This window comes from Capricornis sumatraensis, chromosome 3 (genome assembly GCF_032405125.1).
Source record: "Capricornis sumatraensis isolate serow.1 chromosome 3, serow.2, whole genome shotgun sequence".
Lineage (NCBI taxonomy): Eukaryota > Metazoa > Chordata > Mammalia > Artiodactyla > Bovidae > Capricornis > Capricornis sumatraensis.
In genome coordinates, this window is record NC_091071.1 from 90,115,300 (window position 1) to 90,137,315 (window position 22,016).

Genomic DNA, 22,016 nt, shown 5'->3' on the forward strand with positions numbered 1-22,016 from the left:
GAAATTCTAATAAAAATCAATATGCACATACAATTCCATTCCCCACTTCTTCCTGGACTTGTACAGTCCCAATCTTCAGCACAGCGTCACTGGGGTCCTCTAGTCGTCGCCGAGCTTTGGGCTGGAAATCGATCCCGCATGATCACCCTAGAGGGCGCACTGTCTACATTTTCTGCAAGTAACTAGACGGCGCTGTCTCCCAGGCTCCATAAAAGGGGAGGAGGCGGATCAGTTTCCTTCTCTCATTGAGAAACAGGATTGGAAGGCCGGGCGTATAAAGCCGCGCGGAGAGCGTGAAACAAAGCAGTCGGATCGGAATTGGACTTGGGAAGCGCCGTTTGGAGTCAGGCATAAAACTTGTTGGAGGAGAGTCACGAGCCTGCTCCTCTAGCTCTCCTCGTCCGCGCGGCGCCTCAGGGGTTCCCACCACCCTTGCGGTTTATTTTTATATCTGCTTTTTAATAGAGAAAGAAATACATATATATATATATTTTTTTTTTTTCCTCTTAAGTGAAAATTCCTGTTTCAAGAGAAAATAAGACAAGATCAATGAAGGAGAGAAGAGCCAGCCAGAAATTATCCAGTAAATCTATCATGGATCCTAATCAGAACGTGAAATGCAAGATAGTAGTGGTGGGAGACAGTCAGTGTGGGAAAACCGCGCTACTCCACGTCTTCGCCAAAGACTGCTTCCCCGAAGTGAGTGTGGCCGGCTGGGGCTGCGGGCGGGCGGCGGGGAAGGGATCCCCGTCTCGAGGTGGGTTTCCCTGGCTTTCACCCTTCACCCGGTTCTCTCTCTCTCTCTCTCTCTTTCTTTTTTTTTCTTCAGCCGTCTTTCTCACTGCTTATTACTTTCGCCCCGGTTAGTTGCCGGGAAAGGAAAAGTGGGGTGGAAGCGTGGAGGGGTTGGGATGCGCTTGCACATTCTACTGTTAGCTTCTGAAACTTGTTCGGTCATGTGTGCAGAATCTGGGGTTGGGAGATTCGGATCCTCCACTTTTGGAGAATCCGGGTGGGGCGAGAGGGAAGTTAGGGCTTTCGGAAAGGATCTGCGTGTTTAGTGTGAGCTGTGGTGCGTGTGGATGGGGGGGGGGGTCTTCGTTTTTTAATGGGAGAGTAAAGACTATTTTCAGAGGGTGTTCTGCAGCTGTCGTGCATTTTAAGATAACCTCTTTGCCCTCTTTACCTCTGTCCATTTTATCCAGAATTACGTCCCTACAGTGTTTGAGAATTACACGGCCAGTTTTGAAATCGACACACAAAGAATAGAGTTGAGCCTATGGGACACTTCGGGTAAGAGAGTCATCTGACCGCGTGGCGCTCGGGCGGGTTTCCAGGCGTTCAGGGGGTGCGCAAAGGGTCTCGGGGCCCTGCGTTTCTGGCACGCTCTCGGCACCCGTTCTGCGTTCCTCCGTTAACTTTGCTTCTTACGAGGGATTCCCTGATATATGAAAATTTTGCCCCTTCTGAATGGGGGTGGGGGGACGATATTGGGTCGGGCAATAGCTGTGGGAAGAAAAGGAAGCTCCGTGCCCGAAGGGTCACCCCGGGATGTAAAATGCTTGTAGCCGGGTGTCCGGGGAGCGGTTGGCCCAGGGAGCTGTGCCCGAGTCCTTTCGGGGTGGCCAGGGTAGCTAAATGTTAGGGGGGATGTGTGCGCCTTGTCGGTATCAACTGGCTCTAGGATGCGAGCGCCCCTCCAGGATCTAACCTGCTGCTTGGCTGGTAGACTGGGAGCACTGAGAGGGTGGTGGCAAGTGGAAGAAAACCCCCGAAGCCACGCACTTACGTGCGGATTCCGCGCTTGCGGAGAGAGTAGGGGGCGCGCAAGCATCCGCGGCGCTCGTGACGCCTACTGCCAGGAATGCGCTGGCTGCGCGGGCAGCACCCGGCGGGGGTCCCCGGGCCTCCTCTCCTAGCTGCCGGCCGCCCGCGCCGTCTCGGTGCCGACCTGCAGCTCTGAGCTCCCCCGCCCCCGTGATCACTTGGTGTCCTCCGGCCCACGCCATTCCCTCCTAACCCATTGCATCACCCCTCTCCAGTGTGCGAGGCCGCGGGCTGCCCTATTCGCCTTTGACCTTCCCATCCAGTTGAATTATTGGCACGGTGAATTATTTTCTAGTGTCTGGGGTTCAAGGCCGGGTTATCGCCTTCCCACGCACTCACGCACCAACCTGGCACGCAGCTGTAGGGAGGGCGGGTTACACCGCGAAGGGGAAGGCTTCCCCGCGCAGATGTTAGGGGTTCAGTCTGGGTCAGGCGTTCAGTCTGGGTCAGGCGCGGTGGGGGCGGTAACATCACCTAGACTCTCCGGCTGGAACCCGGGGACCCGCCGACCCTGCTACGGTGCCTGGCGGCGTAGGAGTCCCTTTTCCAGGAAGGGTGTAGCCTCTGGAGAAGGAGGAGGAGACAGCGGGAAGGCCGGGGGAAGGCCCCTGAGCTTAGGTCTAGGAGTTTAGCAGGGAGCTGGGCTGCTACGGGTGAACTGAGCCAAATCCTGGGTGAAACTGGCGAGGAGGAGCGCGCAAGTGCCAGCACGCAGGCTTTACTGTCGGGCGGGGAAGGCCCGCGAGATGGACCAGTGCTCAGCTGGGAGGGGCCTCGCGTAGATGCTTGTGGGCTGTGCGAGCTTCCCACCGCCCCCGGCTGTAACCTCTGGAGCCCCGGAGGGACTGAGGCGATTAGAGAGCACAAGGAAGAGGCCAGACTGACAGGGTCGCCAGAGGCAGTCCCTGCACAAAGGCAAGTGAGAAGTCTCGCGCGAGCGCCTCTCACGGTTGTTGCCAGGTGCTCCGAGGGCTGCAGTAAGATGCGCTGATTTTGTTTCTCCCTGGAGAATCGGGCTCTTCCTGGAGCCTCGCCAAGGGTAGCAAAACCAAGACCTCACCGGATTTTATGCTGAGGATTGCACACACTCTCAAAACTATAGGGAAGGTGGTGATAGACGGAATGCTTGTTTCAGGCATTTCCATCGTCAGATTTGTACACAGCCTAGTTCTTAATGGACTCCAATTACCAGATATATCGTGGTATTTGTTATGCCTCGTGGGCAGGACAGCTGGTACGGTACCAATAATTAACACCAACACTCAACCCCCTCTCCCAGTCTGTTTGGACCTAATGCAGGATAAGAGTGATTTAGACATGGGGGTCTGTGAGTCTGATTCGGTCTTTGATACAAGAGCTATGTTTAGATTTTAAGCTACTGCTTACACGGATATCTGGGTACGGATCCTCTCCTTCCCTCAGTCTCATTTCGTCATCTGAAAAAAGGATACAGAAGCAAATAATGTGCAGGATCATTCCTAGCTGTAGACTTCTTGGCTTTGGGTCACCAGACAGGCAAATCTTTTTGTCTCACTGATGCTGGTTGGCTTCAGCTCTTAGTCCCAGTGGATCTGGCATCCCACGCCCTAGTTCTCACCACCCATGAAGCCAGCCAGATTCTGAACAGAGCCACTGCTTCCTGGTGGATTTAGGAAGGAGACCCATTTGGGCAGGGAGGGGGCATGGGTAACCTTGAAGGAAGGTTGGGTTATTTACCCCTTCCTTGTCTCAAGCTTCGAGAGTCACGGGACCACCAAAGGAGATTTTAAATTGGGCGCCCAAAGGGCTAAATTGACTTTTTTTTTTTTTAAGAGAAAAAAGACACATGCTTTGCAAAGGCTAGGAAATAAACAGAATGTAGGCAGTTTATAGTTGGAGGCTATGCTTCACATGTGCAGATAAATACCGCTTCAGATAGTTTCAAATATTTAATCCAAACTCTACCGTTTGTTGTCTCTGCACACATAGCATCATACCTTGCACACAGTGGTCACCCAGTAAAATCTGTTGAATGAACAAATGAATAATCATATGCATCATTTCCAAGGAGATGAGATTCCCCGACATTTATCATCACTGAATTATCTGTGCACAAAGAATGGCAACTTTATAAACATTGCCTTTCATCAGATTAAATATAATTACCTGAAATGAAGTCTGTTGTGAAGTAATCACTGTATTTTTATTTAATGAAACAAAACATATGTGTATTTAACTAAAATGTGCAGGTTTGAAAAACCTGTGATTAAGAAAATATCACACTGCAAATTTATCCAGTAATGAAATCTTAGGGCAAGTTTAGATTAAGATTTATATATAGTGGATAAAAGGCATAAGGGAATTATTTAGAATCCCATTATGTTGTTTGTGAGGTGAAGTGTGAGTTAATTAAACACAGTCATGAAACACTATTTGGATTCTAAGAATAGACTACTTCTACCAAAAATGGTTTATCATTCATGTCTGATGCCTCTTGCTACATTTATTTTTTTCCAACTGCTATCAATTTAACTCTGGAGAAGAGTTTTCCCCTTCTAGAACTTTATGAATGTTAGAGGGGAAAGGAGGCATGTAACTTCTCTTACATAGGGAGAGTGATGACATGAGCTTTGTTCTTTCAGTGGCATTCACATCCTGCTTAGCCTCCTACCAGATATTAGGAGACTCTCTCCCCTTTCTTTCTGCACCTACTATGTGCAGGCCCTCTCTGAGGCCTTAGAGATAATAGTTTTAATTCAAATATTGTCCTATCTGCTGAGGGTCATACACCCAGGAAGGGCAGAGAGTTGGAAGAAGGAGTTTCTCCCCACTTAGTTTGGCCCATATGCAACCTGTGATAAGCCAATTTTGTCAGATTCTTGAACCCAAATGCCCTTTTCATCTGGTTGCTGTGGATTTCCCTTGTCAGGCATCCCTAATGTTGACAGATCCCCTGGATCCTCCTCAGGTAGAAAATGCTTCCAGCTGCCCCCAGCGCACACACCAATTAAAACAACCACAAGTGGCAATTTGCCAGCTGGTGTCTTATGGCTGCTTAAAGTTATTTCAGTCCCTCTAAAAGGAAACATCATTTGAAAAGATACATGCACCCCAGTGTTCATGGCAGCACTGTTTACAGTATCCAGGACATGGAATCAGCCTAAATGTCCATTGACAGAGGAGTAGATAAAGGAGGTGTGGTACAATATACAATGGAATTTCACTAAACAATGAAAAAGAACAAAATGCCATTTGCGGCAACACGGATAGACCTAAGAGACTGTCATACTGAATGAATGAAGTAAGTCAGACAGAGAAAGACAAATATCATATGACATTACTTATATATGGAATCTAAAAAAATGATACAAATGAATTTATTTATAAAATGGAAATAGAGTCACAGATGTAGAAAAACTTACAGTTACTGGAGGGTATGGAGGGTGGGCAGGATAAATGGGGAGATTGGGATTGACCTATAATGCTGCTGCTGCTGCTGCTAAGTCACTTCAGTCGTGTCTGACTCTGTGTGACCCCATAAACGGCAGCCCACCAGGCTCCCCCGTCCCTGGGATTCTCCAGGCAAGAACACTGGAGTGGGTTGCCATTTCCTTCTCCAATGCATCAAAGTGAAAAGTGAAAGTGAAGTTGCTCAGTCGTGTCCAACCCTCAGCGACCCCATGGACTGCAGCCTTCCAGGTTCCTCCATCCATGGGATTTTCCAGGCAAGAGTACTGGAGTGGGGTGCCATTGCCTTCTCCGACCTATAATGCTACTATAAATAAAATAGGTAATCAACAAGGACCTATCTATAGCACAAGGAACTCTACTCAATACTCTGTAATGGCTTATATGGGAAAGGAATCTAAAAAAGAGTGGATATTCCTATGAAGTGAAGTGTAGCACTCAGCTGTGTCCAACTCTTTGCGACCCCATGGACTATAGCCAACCAGGCTCCTCTGTTCATGGAATTCTCCAGGCAAGAATGCTGGAGTGGGTTGCCATTCCCTTCTCCAGGGGATTTTCCTGACCCAAAGATTGAACCTCGGTCTCCTGCATTGCAGACAGATTCTTTACCGTGTGAGCCACCAGACAAGCCCTGGATACATGTGTAACTGATTCACTTTGGTGTACACTTGAAACTAACACATTATCAATCACTATACTCCACACACTATTATCACTATTAACACTATTATCAATCACGCTATACTCCAAAAAAAAAAGTAAAAAGAAAAACCCAGGAAGCAAAGCCTTCTTATAAATAAAACAGCATTGTGAATCCTCCTCTTAAAGGGGGGTATTTTAAAGGTAGTCTTCAGACATAGGTCTATGATTTCTTTATTTTAATGAGAAATATTCACTTTTTATTGATGATAAGACAAGCATTTGGTTAAAAGTTGCAGAAATGCTCCTACTGGTTTTTAAATTCACTCAGTGAGTTTCTGTAAAACAGTGGGTAATGGTTTCAACATTTTGATGTGATGAGACCAAAGTAGTCTTGTGCTTCAGATTCTTGGCCACATTCGCCAAGCATAGAAGCAATTTGTAGCATGAAGCCAGTGCCTACTAATAATAGAAATCCACCATTTAAGGATCACCATATCTTTTCCTAAGTGATTTGATTGCAGTGTAATTTCAGGACATGTGATGTAGGGAGTAATAATCATTCATTTCAGCTTTTAACCAAGGCAAGGTAATGCACATTTTATCGAAGGCATATTATTAGTTTTTAAAATACTCAATTTAGCTGCTAATATTCCCCCACGATAACTCCTATACACTTTTTTGAATCCTCTCCTGATACAAGGTTCTTTTAGGCCATGAGTGCTAACATTAACACTTCCTGTACTAGCTTTTAGCAGTATTAACAGGAATGGTAATATACTTTAACTTTTATACCTAAAGGAAAAGGGAAGAGAGGAAACTCTTGATTACTCATGACCTGACTTTGAGGACAGATTGCTCGACATCCATAAATCTATATTGTTATGTTTGTAGATTATGCATCAGGTTTGAAGAATGGTCTCAGTGATAAGCACTTTTGAAATATTTCTTAACTGGGATAGGAATGTCAGCAGTGTAACCAGTATATAATTAATCCAGAAAAGCAGCGTCAAAAGGGTCACTGGTCCCTTTTTTGTCATTTAATAGGCAAATTAACATTTCAGTACTTACAGAAATAATTGAAACAAGTAAACATTTTTTAGAGCTTTTTAATGTGCCTGAACTCTGCTAAATGCTGTGGGAGCTGGAAGAGGGTGGTGCAAAACCTGGCTAGCATGGTGCCTGCCCTCAGAGTACTCACAGTCTAATACTTGTTCTTAAGAGGGTGAGCTGGAAGGTTCTAAAGCTGGACTCACTTAACAAGAAGATCCAAAGAAGAGCTGAAGACTGCAGGGTCAGCCCAAGGCCTCATTGCAGTCCGCCACAGTTTCTTCTTTATTGCTAACAAGTTGACTCAGTTCTTAAATCTGTAACATCCCTGCCTCTTGAAAACATGCTTATTATGTTAAATGGCTGGCAAGGAAACCAAGATTCTGACAGTTGAAGCATTTTAACTGCAGTTAACCTTCTTAGGGAAAGGAAGAAAGGAAGAGTTTACACAGAAGCCAAAGAAGCGTGGGTGCTTGTGTTGTGAAGCAAAGAGCAAAACTGCACAAAACTAGTTAGATCGTAAGACAGTAATGAGCTCTAGGAGCTTAGAATTTCAAAGCCAGGTTTTTGACTCTTAACTTGAATTTTTTCCTGAAACTCTGTGAGAGATGTGGGTTAAGACAAAACAGCTCTGAGTTAGGATGGTGATATCTGATAAAAAAATACCTAAAACTGTATTTGGAAAACTGTCTACTATGCAGTGGTTTCTGTTTATATCTTTCAAAGTTTATATTTGTCTAAATCTGTTTTCTTGCTAAGTTGCACATTTTTGGTGAGGCATCCAGATTGGTCATTCTGATGCCACCTGTAATAACCAGATGTTTCCTCATTAATCCAGTTCTTTTGCATGTAGATATAACACCAAGGACCAATATTTTTTCCAGTTAGCTCATGGTGCCTGGTGGGCTGTGCCAAATGAATTGCTTATGTTGCCACCCTTTTCTGATGCCCTTTAAATGTCAGCCACTATATCTTGGCAGCCCTACTCAGAGACCCTCTTGACAAAACAGGAATTTCAGTGGCACGAAGGTAAGCTGCCTCAGAAGTCCGACCAGGAGTTGTACACGTTGACTTTGAAAAACAAGCCTGATGACATAGTGTGTGGCATAGCAGCTTCACTCATGGGTTGTTACTGAATAATAATGTAATATTTTTAGATGTATACCTATCTGCTCTTCTCCCTAAAGCTCTGTGACTTGCTATAGTTCCACTTTAAGTCAAATATTTTGATTCTTGTATTTTTAAAGTGTCTCAGTAAGATTGCGATTTTAACCCTAAACCTTTATTTAAAGCTCAGAAATAGCAGTCTTATTTCTTCCTCTTTGACTTTCCATACAACTTCATATCTACATTGTTCCCCGAAACTGAAAATATTGATTCTATTTTTATAGCAATAGAGAAATGCCCCCCCCAAATTTTCATAAAATCTGTTTATAATTTCTGTTGATCTGAACCTATAGAAGAAACAAAATATCCTTCCTGGGAATACTTGTTGCATGTTTGAGGGCATGATGCTTGTAGTACAAACTGCATGGAATGAAAGAGTTTAAGTGTCTCACACTGAGCCAGACCAAAGGTTCTGCCTGGACTCAATTCACATTCCTGAGATGATTGCTGATTGGACCATTTACTCTTAAGTGGAGATGGCATCAGGAAATAGAATCTTATAATAACTGGGCAGTTCATCCACATGGTAACTGCTGTTGGGTACAAATATTCTCTTAGTCACAAAAAAATACCCAAAGCAACTGTGGTTCCTCTGCCCAAAATATGCAGTATTCCTGATTTTATTGTTCTAGGTAGGAATTTCTTATGGGGGAAAGTGAAGTTTTTCAATTTTAGGTTCAAATATTAATAAAAGAAAGTTGTATTAATGAAATATTCAACTAGATGAGTTTTCAGTTCTCAAGCTCCCATGAAAGCTTCCCAGTGTTTGAACTGGTTTTGCAAAAGGTTCCACACAGCCTCCCTTTTGGGCATTAATCTTCAAACATATACGTTTAATTATGTACATATATGGTGTGTTCTATCTTTGTGAACAGATGACTTAAGCAGACAGGTATGTATCTGCAAAAGTAGTTTCTGGGTGAGGCACATTGTGACTATTCTTGGGCTGGAAAGACTGCTCTCGCCCAGAATTAATGCTCTTGAAGACAAGGATGGGTAGACCTGAAGATTCAGAAGCCTTTTAGAACTTTGCTGATGTTTGCCAAACTGCCGAAACTCAGACAACCTCACAGGGCTCTATTGCAGTTTTCACCCTACAGAGCTTGGTCCTTGAGAGGTTTGGGGACACATTTTGTGTATATAGTGTCCTTGTTTCTTTACAGTGTGGAATTTTCTGAAAGTTTCCCTTTGATGATCTGATGCTTAAATAGAAAGGACCTTGGAGTAGTACTAGGTACTTAAAGTTACGCACAGTATAAGAGAAATGCTGCATCAGAACTACCATGTGCATGAAGCCTACTTCACATTGTGAGAAAGTTTCATTCAACAAGCAAAGCTCAGTACCTAGACTAACTGAAATGGTTAAAGAAGAAAATGAAAGTGTTAGTCATTCAGTCCTTTCTGACTCTTTGTGACCCCATGGGCTGTAACCCACCAAGTTACTCCTCTGTCCATGAAATCCTCCAAAGAAGAATACTGGAGTGGGTTGCCATTTCCTCCTCCAGGGGATCTTCCCGACCCAGGGATTGAACCCTGGTATCCTGCACTGCAGGCAGATTCTTTACCATCTAAGCCACCAGGAAGCCCTGAAGTTTGGTACATTTCTACATAATACAAAATCATTCAGTGTTCTTTCTTGCCCTGTGTTTAGTTCTATAGTTACCTTGGAAGTTTTTTACATGCTTCTTTATTTAAAATAAAGAATCTGTAGAACTTAATCTTTTCCTGTTTGGCTTAACAGAATGCTTTAAGACATTTCTGATGGGATGGAGGAGGAGGGGCAGCTACTGTTCCTGTCTCATTGGCTTACTTTCTGCTTCTTTCTTTGGGGTCACTTCTGCCTCCCTGTATTGCTTCTCACTTCACAGGGGCATTCCTAGAATTCCTTTTCTTTCTTTTTTTTTTTTTGACTGGTGAGTTATCCCACTCATGCCTGTGGTGACACCGTGCACTCTTAAGCTTGGCTTTTCCTCCTTGCTTTGGGTAGTAGTTTGGCTTTATAGGCAAGAATTCCAGGTGCTTGAACACAGAGCAAGAACATGCAAGTTGAACTGGATATTTTCTTTTCCCCTGAAGGTTCTGCTTAGCTGATGAACTGTTAGATTCTTCCTGGCAGGACAGTTTTGTTTTTTGTTTTTTAATCTGTATCAGTTTTCCTTTTTACTCTTAAAAAAAAGCAGACCATGGATTTTTCCATTCAAAAAAAGTTTTAACCTTGCCTTATCAAGCCTTATAATAAATAAGTGATCTTGTTATTTTTAATGACAAATTATTCTTGTGGTTAGGCAAATTATGCTTATAACTAATAAATGTGGAGATCAGTTTTATTACTACCTTTGGACACTCTTGGTTGATCTGAAAGCACTGTTCATTAGCAAAAGTAATAGGACAGATCAAAGTGTCATTCCTAATTAGATCTTGTTAAAGCTCTTAAAAATGACTTCAGAACCTCAACAAGCAAGGTGGTTTATTTCTCATGAACCTTAACCTATATGTTTTTTACATGTGTGTTTTCATTCAAAATATGAAACTCAATAAAAACAAAAGCAGAATCAAACTTCCATAAGAATGTGGTTTAAGTTGCAGATTTCATTTATTTTAAAGTCAGGCCAATGTCTACATTTTTTAGATATTTGGGTACAACCACTAAGCACGGGGGGGCTTCTTCCCAGGTGGCTCAGTGGTAAAGAATTTGCCTGCCAAAGCAGGAGACATGGGTTCAATCCTCGAGTCGAGAAGATCCCCTGGAGGAGGAAATGGCAGCCCACTCCAGTATTCTTGCCTGGGAAATCCCATGGACAGAGGAGTCTGGCAGGCTACAGTTCATGGGGTCCCAAGAGTTGGACACAACTGAGCGACTAAAGAACAACACTAAGCCCTGGAGGCTGCTTCCTTGATTCTAGGAAGCCCATGTCCCCAGCAGTGAGGCCCGAAGACAAAGCCACATCCCCTTTGTGGCCTTAAAATGGGAGGAGGGGGGAACCCAGTACACAAAAGGGAGGGCAGGGTGGTCTCTGCAGACATGTGCTGGCTTAGAAGTTAAAACCATTCCTCTGGATTTTCTCTGTAGTTTGAATTTTAATTACTCTGTTTTAGTACCTTTGTAATTCTCCAACTGTCTTTCCTTAATTTGTGTTTGGGAAAGATGATTTTCACTGTTCTGTAACACAGTCTTAGATCAGAGATTAGGAGTGTTTACTTGCCTTCATCTTAGTTAAAGTTTCTGTCCTCCAAAGTTCAGGTAAACTGGAGACACAGGTGAGCTGGAGATGGGAAAGTAACCACAAAGTTTTCTTCCCAGTGGGACTGATTTCTAAGAAAGGAGATTTCTGAAGCCTGATTAGGCTTCTGACAGTCTGAATTATTGCAACGCTGGGACTTTCTGGATTTGGGGTCAAGTCATCTCCTGCTAACTTTGGCAGAGCAGAGGAAATCCTCATATATGTGTCTGGTATTTGAATTCCCACTCTAAGATCTGGAATTTTCTGATTCTATGTTTGGAAAAAGAGATCCCCCAATGTTTATGGCAGAAACTGTGCCCAGGTTAGACTTTGGACTCGAAAACAGAAGCTGCAATTGAGAAAGTCTGAACTTCACAGAACAAATAGGGAAATCCCAGTGTGTCTGTGTAGAGTGGTAAGCCATCTCGTTTCTGAGTCCTCTCAAAAATGTTGAAGTTGATGGAGTCTTTGTGAATTTTTCTTTTAACCTCAGATAATCTTTTTCCTTCAGTGACTGAAAAGGCAGCAGCTGCAGTGTGTCATTTTCAGAAACAGCCTTATTCTAATAAGTCTTACTGTTTAAAATGGCATGATTGCTTTTTTTTTTTTTTTTTTTTTAGCTCTAAAGCCTTTAAACTTTGTCAAAATACCTTTCTTTTGTCAGTCTCTGCTTCATCAGGGTCCTGATTCCAGGTGTGGGCAAAGAACTGCTGTAGCTCAGGACTGATTCTGGCTTTAGTTGGTCTGTTTTTATTCACACTTTCCTTCCTTATGCCTAGAACATTTCCCTTCTTCCTGGCTTGGTAGACACACCTGGCTTGAAATTGTCACTGCTGGTGAAAAGGCCACAGCATTCCTGGGGTTAACCAGTGGGTACTGGGCACCCACCATATCCTGTGAAAAGAGAATGGTGCACCCTAACCACACATAGTAACTTCGATATCTCAAGAGCAGCCTCCTGAAGATTTTTGTTTTGATAGAAATTTAAAAGATTATTTGAAATGCCTCTTTAGTCTTTCTCTTTCCCTGTCTTTGACTTTTGAAGTTTTGATTTATCAGGGGACAGCATGTCATGTTTTTCTGCGAGAAATGGAAGGTGATGTCAAAATGAAATTGGGTTTCAAAAAGACTGGTAGTTTAGAGGTTTTTCCTCTATCCTGGAGTCAATTATATATATATATATATATATATATATTTAATGATTTTCCTGTCGTGCTTGTGCAGTGTTCAGTATACCGAAAATGATTTTTTGAAACAAAATAAATAACATAACAAACTGTTATTTAATTTTATAATTGGCCTCATGCAATCACGCATCCTTTGGGGTTCTTGAAAGAACAGAAGAAATGCCCTATATGATTAGAAGAGGGTTCTGTGGTTAAATTAATTGGCTGGTAACTTGAAGCTTTAGGATTTAAATTAGGCTGGATTTGACTCAGTCTCATATCCTAGGTGTTACTCCCAGAGATGGCACTGTGTAAAAAAGTGACAGAATTCAGTATGGCGTTTATTACATTCTTTCTCTGTAACAGGAAGAGTCTGTACAGGGTTTGGTGATAAGGTTTAAGTAAGCACACTCAAAGGTCATGGCTCCTTGTAACTGGGAGACAGGGTGGTGCGAGATGAGGCTCACGATGGCTCTCTGTGCATAGCTGAGCCTACCCTTCCTTTTCTCCCCCACCTCCATGGTACTGACAGAATGATCTTGAATTTGGGGCTCCTCCCCTGGAAGTAGCTCCAGCTACGGTGCTTCCTGCTTGCACTCAGCTTGCAATAGACAGCCATGTGTGTGTGCTCAGTCCCTAAGTTGTCTCCAGCTCTTTGTGACCCCATGGACCGTAGTCCACCAGGCTCCTCTACCCATGGGGTTTTTCCAGGCAAGAATACAAGAGTAGATTGTCTTTTCCTACTCCGGGGGATCTGCCATTCCCCTGCACTGGCAGGCAGATTCTTTACCACTGAGCCACCTGGGAAGCCCTTAGCTCAGCCATAACCATAGTTAAGACTTTTTGATCTCTTACCAAGTGCGGGCACTGCCCAGGTTCACTTAATCCAAGGTAGCTACTGTCGTCATCTTCATTTCATGAGTGAAGAACTGAAGGAGCAGTGACCTGAAGCTACGTGCCCCTCCCCTGCAGGGGCAGAGGTGGATTTACACTTCAGGACGTTGGGGTCCAGAGGCTCTGCCTTTCCAGCTTCCTTTCTGGCTCTACTCTTTGAACTGAAGATCCTGGCTCCTTCCCTTGAATTTAAGTCAAACAGTGAGGCTTCCTTGCCTTGTTGTAGAAAGAAATACAGTACTGTTACAGACGGTAAAGAATCCACCTGCAATGCAGGAGACCTGGGTTCAATCCCTGGGTCAGGAAGATCTCCTGGGGGAGGAAATGGCAACCCGCTCCAGTACTCTTGCCTGGGGAAATCGCGTGGACAGGGGATCCTGGCGGGCTACAGTCCATGGGGTGGCAAGGAGTCGGACATGAGTGAGTAACAGAGCACGCATGCCTACACAAAAACGCGAAGGAAGTTTTTGGCCAGCCCTGCACTACTAGACTTTTGTTTGCTTTCTTTTCCGAGAATTAGAGGTGATGGGAGCCGTGTGACCCTCCAAAGATTTAGCTCCAAAGGGCAAAGTTCATGCCTGACTGGCAAAGGGGATTTTCATCTGACAACTTGTGTATCTTTGTTTCTTCTCAGGTTCTCCTTACTATGACAATGTCCGGCCCCTCTCTTACCCAGACTCGGACGCTGTGCTGATTTGCTTTGACATCAGTAGACCAGAGACTCTGGACAGTGTCCTAAAAAAGGTGAGTGCTAGGGAGTGATGACACAGATCAATACTGTCTGCATATAAATTAGAAACATTTGGTTGACTGGGAGCTCAAACACTCCAGTTAATACCCTGCTGTATGTTCTGTAACTAAAACACTGGAAAGGACACTCTCACATTACAAAAGGGTTTCCACTCATATGTGACCTAAGTTTTGATGATGAACCTGCTAAACATTTGATCTCACTTTAAGAAACAAAATATGTTTTTAAGAACCTCTGTGTCATACTTTGGGTAGCAGTGGTGCAGCTAACAATAACGATACTCTGTTACTGTTCAGTGTGTCTTCCTTCTTTCATTAACCTGTAGACTGTGCTTACTTTTCAGGTTCATATTTGACCTCAATTCAGGGCTTGAAATGAATGCAGTCATAGCTGTTTAGTTAAAAAAAAAACAACTATATTTCAGTAATGATGTTATTTATTAGAAACAGAAATATAATGCATAGGGGAGAAATAGGGCTATGTTTCCAGGCAATAGACCAGGTGACTTGTGATCGGGGTGTTGTTGTACCCTAGTAAACGCAATGGTTGTATACAGGTTGTAAGTGATATCACATGGCTAGTGTCCGGAGACAAAGGTAAGGGAGGTTTTGTCCATGGCGAGGGGACCCTAGGAAGCTCTGTGTGGAACCCAGGGAAGGTCAGGAAGAAGGGACCCTGTTGCAGGTGGTCCCTGGTCCTGGCGAGGCCAGGAGAGGGAGGAGACAAGCTAGGACTGAGCCCCAGGATAGCTAGAGAAGGCACATGCCTGTCCAAGGGCCAGCGTGGGTCAGCCTCTAGTTGACTCTTCAGTCCTGGCCTGAATGCCGTGATGTTTCAGAATCAAACCTTTCTAAAGCCCCCTTCTCCTCCAGGCATTTGGGCTTCATCTGAGGATGTGCTTGAGAGCACAGAAGTGTCCTTGTATTTTATATGTTTCTTTTAGTTTGTTTTTCCCTATTATGTTTGACTACAGGCCTTGTGTGTCGTGATGAAATTAGGATCTAAGGTGAATCAACCCCTCCCTCCAGCCCCGTCTCTTTACTAAACATGACAAGCACAGTTCAATGAAATACTAATTTCTTAAAAGATGAAAGCCTCTTTTTAGCTTTTTAACTCGTTTCAGTGTTGAGTAACGTTTGTATCTTAACACGAGTGACGTGACTGTCAGATTCCAGCAGGAATACGCCTTTCCTGCCTTCGATGCTTGTGAACAATTGCTAGATGTGAGGCCAGAGTCATCACATAGCGAACAATGACAGAGCAGCTTGCCTCGTGCTTGTCTGTGGATCAAAGAGACTACTTATTTACTGGAGTTCTTACTTGATGTAGTATCAAGTTATGCATAGTTTATGGTGAAAAACCCTGCTTCTGTTTTATTTTGCTTTTGTCTGCTAAGACCAAATGAGGAGTGACTTGGCCTTAGAGATATTAATGAATGTATTTTATGTTTGTGTGAGGTTTAAGGCTCATGATAACCCCTGCTATGGTTTGTCTGGATTCATTGAATCCTGTAAGTCCTTGAATATCAAAGAGGTTAGAGTGACTTAGAGCTACAGAGGTCTTATTTATTTATTTTTTTTTCCGATTCACCTTCTAGTTCTTACTCCAGGGCTGTCTAACACATGGTTCAGTTCAGTTCAGTTCAGTCACTCAGTCGTGTCCGACTCTTTGCGACCCCATGGACCGCAGCCTGCCAGGCTTCCCTGTCCATCACCAACTCCCGGAGTTCACTCAGACTCACGTCCATCGAGTCCGTGATGCCATCCAGCCATCTCATCCTCTGTCGTCCCCTTCTCCTCCTGCCCCCAATCCCTCCCAGCATCAGAGTCTTTTCCAATGAGTCAACTCTTGGCATGGTAGATGCCTCTAAATAATACTGGGGAAAAGGGAGGAAGGAGAGGAAAAGGGAGAAAGGAGGGAGGGAGTAAAGTGAAATGAAAGTCACTCAGTCGTGAACTGAGTCACCAACTCTTTGCGACCCCATGGATTGTAGCCCACCAGGCTCCTCGTCAATCCATGGGATTGTCCAGGTAAGAATAGAGTGGGTTGCCATTCCCTGGACTTTTGTGCAAAGTGGTATTACTCCCTTTGGTACCCTGGTGTACTTTGGATTAGAGTTTATTGCCCACACTTCTGGATCCAGAGGTGTCCTCTAGAGATCTTTTAAATTACTCATGCAAGATGTCCCTTTTATGTAGTATTATAGACATGACTTCATCACCCTCCTCTCTTGTGAATTCCTTTCTGGAAGACACAGCTACATTGTAATCATCTCTGTAACCACCACAGAATTTAGAGCACTGAACACATGTTTGTGAACGTGGGCAGGGAGAGTCAGGCAGAGATTCCTGACCTCAGCATCTCTGATCACTCCTCTTCAACGTGAGAGCTCTGCTATGAACTGTCTGAACTCCTGACTCCCATCCTGATGGTCATCTCCACCTTGAGGAAATGAAACCACAAAAAGTCATCCATTTGTTCTTCTAAGAGGACAACTGGAATTCCCTGCCAGCCATTTCTGGAAGTTCTAAGAGTTCTTGTTGGGCCATGAAACAGCTGGCTAGGGTAGACTACATTAATAACTTACACAGCATAAAACTAACTCAAGGGAATGTGAGCTATAGGACCAGGTGTCTCTCTGATAACCCAGGAGATGGGCCATTGCAAATGTCATGGTCTTTGTTGATTCAACCACTCCAATGGAAGCTCCTTAAAGGCAGGAGATTCTGCTGTATTAACTCTAATCTCCAGGCTCTGAAATCTCAGTAGAGATTTCAATGCAGGGTGACTGCTCTGTCTTTCTAGGTGGGGTTAGTGAATGCATATCTCTGCTTGTGTTGACTCTTCCCATGCTGGGAAGTACCAGCTGAACATATCCAAGGATGTAGTGACTTGTTAGAATATATAATTTTTCTGAGTCATGTTTATCTTTCAGAGATGCCTCAATAATTAAGAAATTGCCTTAGCTACTTTCTGATAACACCCAACACGTCTCTTACAGTGGGAATGAGTCACAGAGAAAGAGAACAGATAATAACGTGCTTAGTTACTTAGTCCATGAGATTTTCCAACAAGAATACTAGAGTGGGTGGCCATCCCCTCCTCCAGGGGATGTACCCACCCGAGGATTGAACCCGTGTCTCCTGTATTTCAGGCAGATTCTTTCCCTGCCGAGCCACTGGGGAAGCGCCATAGATAATAATATGGTTCCCTAATGGATCCATGGGCTTCCCAGGTAGCACTAGTGGTGAAGAGCCCGCCTGCCAATAAAGGAGACCTAAGGGACTTGGGTTCAATCCCTGGGTCAGAAAAAAACCCCTGGAAGAGAGCATGGCAACCCACTCTATTATTCTTGCCTGGAGAATCTCCTGGTTCCTCTGCCACCAGGACAGAGGAGCCTGGTGGGCTATAGTCCAAAGGGACGCAAAGAGTCGGACACGACTAAAGTGACTTAGCACACACACAATGGATCCATACTTAAAAGCAGTAACATTTAATATCTACTCGGCAGATAAATGCAAGTTTGCTCCTTTTATCTGAAGTGACACTCTCTTTTAAAAGTCCCTTCTGAGTCCTATTTCCAGTGCCTGCCAGTAGAGAAATTGTTTTCCTTTGTATGGATGCCAGCACTCTGTTAATTCTTCATCTTCTTTTCCCCCCCATAGTGGAAAGGTGAAATCCAGGAGTTCTGTCCCAACACCAAAATGCTCTTGGTTGGCTGCAAATCTGATCTTCGGACCGATGTCAGTACATTAGTAGAGCTCTCGAATCACAGGCAGACCCCGGTGTCCTATGACCAGGTATGTATATAGTTAGTGTGTACATGTGGATTATAAAGAGTGACAGAAATGAAACATCACTTGTAATAAATAAACTAAAAAGTAGCTACGTTTCTACAGGGTCAACCAAGGGTCACCACCAAGTCCAAGTCCCTCTCCTGAGATGGAGAATGAGCTCTCTGTGTCCAGACTGTGCCCATCTGTGAACAGAGGTGAAAGGGGCTGGTGTGTCTGTGCCTCTGGCTTCACAGCAAACATCCAGGCCCCTTCCTGGCAGTCCATTGCTCAGATTAATGTAAAAACTGCCCAGTGAGCATTAAAGTGATCTGGGACAAGATTGGGCCAAAATTATGGTGATATTTTGATTGTGAGTTTCTCAAAAAGCTTTCCTACATTGAGCAATTGACTGTGTAAGGATTCATATGTGTACATGTATACATAAGGCAAATTTGAGAGGAAACCCTTTAAAATGTTCTGTCTTTCAGCAGAAGAATCATGTGATGCTTGATTACTTGAGGGCAGAAACAGTGGCTCATATTCAAAGTTGTATTTCTCTGCAACTCTCACTGGGTTTAAAGTTAAATAGATTTAAGAGGGAATGTGGTCAAAATCAGTAATACTCTTAAAGAGAGTTAATCTTATTTTACACTCAGCAGCATAATAAAATACTACAAAAGACCATTGTCAGTAAAATAGAGCACCCCCCAAAAAACGTCTAGTTTCATCATTCCTGCAGGCATTTCTCCCAAGTATTTAGGAAGGAGGAGGATTAGTTTTAGAAGTTCATTCTCTTAAAACTTACAACCAAATTCTAAAGACGGTTCATGTTGAAATAGCTAGAATTCTATTTATTCATTGTTTGACCAATCATACTGTGGTCTTCTTTGTCCTTCATTCCAGTTAACACAACTCTGGCGATTTAAATAAGCTATTTTGATGTAGACATGCTCTTCTTGGGTCCCCTTTTTGTCTGGTCCACATTTAAAAATTACATATTTTATGTCTCCTAAATTATAGATGTGTAACAGTATTGTTCCTTTCCTCAATTTGTTTTGGCCCTTAATCATATAAGTTTAAAAACTGATTCTAAATTCTCTTACAGCTGCTTTTTGTACAGCCTATTAGCCTTGAGTGCCATTTGCTCAGTTGCTCAGTCATGTCTGACTCTTTATGACCCTATGGACTGTACACCAGGCTCAGAAATTTTGCCAGAAGTTTTCCTGGCAAGCATACTGGAGTGGGTTGCTGCTTCCTACTCCACGAGTGCCATTTACACTCAAGAAAAGAAGAGTTGAGTTCCCCACGAGGTGCTGAAATAGGGTGGAAGAGCCGGATGACTCTACCAGAGCTGTGTGAAAAATGCAGCATTTACATCCATGATCCGTAGCTTTTTCACTCTTTTCCAGCAGTAAGATTCTCTGGGTAATTCTATACTCTGCTGTAACTTGGAAGACCTACGTGTCTAGTTACCCTAGGTTACAGTTGGTAGTGAAGATAAAGCACCTCCTAAGACTTCTACTTCCTGGCAACACCCCATACTAACTAACTACCTGATGATTGGGCTGTTTATTGATAACCCAGTGTCATTAGACCAACCTTTGGCACCTCTGGGAAGTCAAACAGTGCCTACTGAGTGATGGCAATTGAATATCTTAAGACTGGTCCTTGACTGCAAATATTTATGCAATAATAAAGAAGGTAGTTAAAATGTTTAAAAAAGATTTTTTCGTCAATACTTGGAAAATTCAATTACATATTAGAAACATTTTGTGATGCATTATAATTTTGAGGTATTGGAATATACTTTCTAACTTTCCCCAGAGACTTATTGCTGATCACAATCCCTTTTGCTTTACAGGGAGCAAATATGGCCAAACAGATTGGAGCAGCTACTTACATTGAATGCTCAGCTTTACAGTCAGAAAATAGCGTCAGAGACATTTTTCACGTGGCCACCTTGGCATGTGTAAACAAGACAAATAAAAACGTTAAGCGGAACAAATCGCAGAGGGCGACAAAGCGGATTTCACATATGCCCAGCAGACCAGAACTCTCGGCAGTGGCTACGGACTTAAGAAAGGACAAAGCCAAGAGTTGTACTGTGATGTGAATCTTCGGTTATTTTTTATGAGGACAAGGAAATTAAGTGTAAAAACCACCACCAACAAAACAGAAAGGTGAAGTCTGAACAAAGTGCACAGCCAAAGTCACGTGCTCTGGAGGCTTAGGAGGCATTTGGAAGGATTGTTCATCTTTTTGGAATCCTGTCCTTAGATTTGGCATGTAGAACAAGTGGTGGGAAGTGAGTTCATTGAAGAGTTTTGAAATGTGACTTGAAAAATATGCCAAAAAAGAGAGATTCAGATGGGCTAGAGGTTGAAGAAGAGGAATGCGAGTACCTCCAAGAAGAAAAATCACACTCTGATGGTGCTTGCATTTTTGTTTTCTTTGTTACAATCTATTCACGGATCTCTACTTTGATTTAATTTTTAAGTGTTTTAATCTCCTTTACAAAAAAGTATATATTAATATACCATCCTCATTGGGGAACTGGCACTGTGACCGTAGCGTTTAGTTTTCTAGAGGATGTGATCTAATTTTCTCCTAGCTCATCATTAAAATGGAAATTGTATCAGGACCCATGGGATATCCAGAGGAAAAGTTGGTGAGGCTTTGAAATCTTGCTGTCCTGAAGATAGTTGAGTGAGATGGTTCTCAAGGAAGGCTTTTGCAGTGTTGCGGGGTGCGCAGACCAGCACTACAAAGATTGACTAGGTCAACTAGAAGAAAAGTGTCCATTTTTATTCAGTCTGATGGTTCTGTTCATCCTTGTGATTGTCATTAAAAAGTGGTAAATTGCTCAATGTGATATTTTTGTGTGCTGTTTAGAAAAGAGGGTGTGTGATTTTCTTTTTTTTTTTTGCCATCGTTGATAAAAATGCAAAGTCAAATAAAAGGTGTCTTGGTATGACGTCATAGAATGATCCAAGGGGGGAAAAAATGTAGGTACTATTGATATTTTCACCTGATGAGATAACGAATGAAGGATAGTAGCAGAAAGCACAGTTTGTGAGTTAAGTTGTCGGGATGTAAGAGACCAAAAGTACGAAGCAAAAGGCCTATTTTGGGATGAAGCTCCAAAGTTGGCAACATTTGATAATCAGTTGGCTTATTTCAATATCTTTCAATGAACATGATAAGAATGGCCCTCTGTTCCATGCTTTTGAGAATCCTTAGAGGAAAATTATATAATGTCAGTCCTACACTATCCTGTGGCATTTCTAGAGAGTGATTGCTAAACCTCAATCAGATTCTGCCAAGGCCATGTTCCATACTTGATCACTATTGTTACATAAAATAATCAGCCTTTAAAATAGTTTACAGATATTTTTTGACCAGTTGCTTTTAGAGCTTCTTTCAGAGAAGAAACCAGATCCGACCTTTTTATTGTTGGCGCTTGTTGAAAACGAGCTTTCTTTCCAATGATAAAGCTTCATTTTTGAAGTGCTGAAGCTGTGCTCCCATTCAGTTGTGGCAGGAGAGGAGATTAAGGTAATTACAACACTCAGTCTATGTCTTACAAGCACTTTGTTTTGTCTCTGCAAGAAAATACCATTCCAGTCATTTTCCCCAAGAAATACAGGCATTTTACCAACATGATATGCTCTGATTAATGCAGCATTATGCTTTGGGCAGTATTACGAAATAGCTGGCAAGTGCTTTCTGTATTTAAATATTGTAAAAAGAAAATAAGTTATAACTGTTATAAAGCAGAACTTTCGTTGCAGTTTTTTAAATGTTGAAGTCACTTTGTATGTTTGTTTGGTCAATGTTTCTGCAGTATTTATTAAAACATACTTTTTTTTGTTTCTTCAAATAAAAAAGTAACCATGTCTTTGTCAAAATGTGAGCTGCCTTTCATTACCTACTTCCTGATTTAGCTGTTTATTTTTGTTTAATAGAGTTGATTACAGAATCTGGCCTCACATTTCCTGGATGGGTAGGCCTTGGAATTATTTGCTTCTTGGCAGAAGTTGGAATTCCTTGGGGGAAGATACATCTGTGTATATAAAAG

The 22,016-nt window shown here is 43.0% G+C and overlaps 1 protein-coding gene across 1 annotated transcript; it reads left to right on the forward strand.

The window, feature by feature from the left end:
• Positions 1 to 335: 335 nt before the first annotated feature.
• Positions 336 to 21,768, forward strand: RND3 (Rho family GTPase 3). The gene is made up of 5 exons (XM_068967955.1): positions 336 to 699; positions 1,206 to 1,293; positions 14,046 to 14,155; positions 17,828 to 17,962; positions 19,800 to 21,768. Exons 1-5 carry the CDS (start codon positions 550 to 552, stop codon positions 20,049 to 20,051), a joined length of 735 nt encoding a protein of 244 aa, XP_068824056.1. The 5' UTR covers positions 336 to 549; the 3' UTR covers positions 20,052 to 21,768.
• Positions 21,769 to 22,016: the final 248 nt, after the last annotated feature.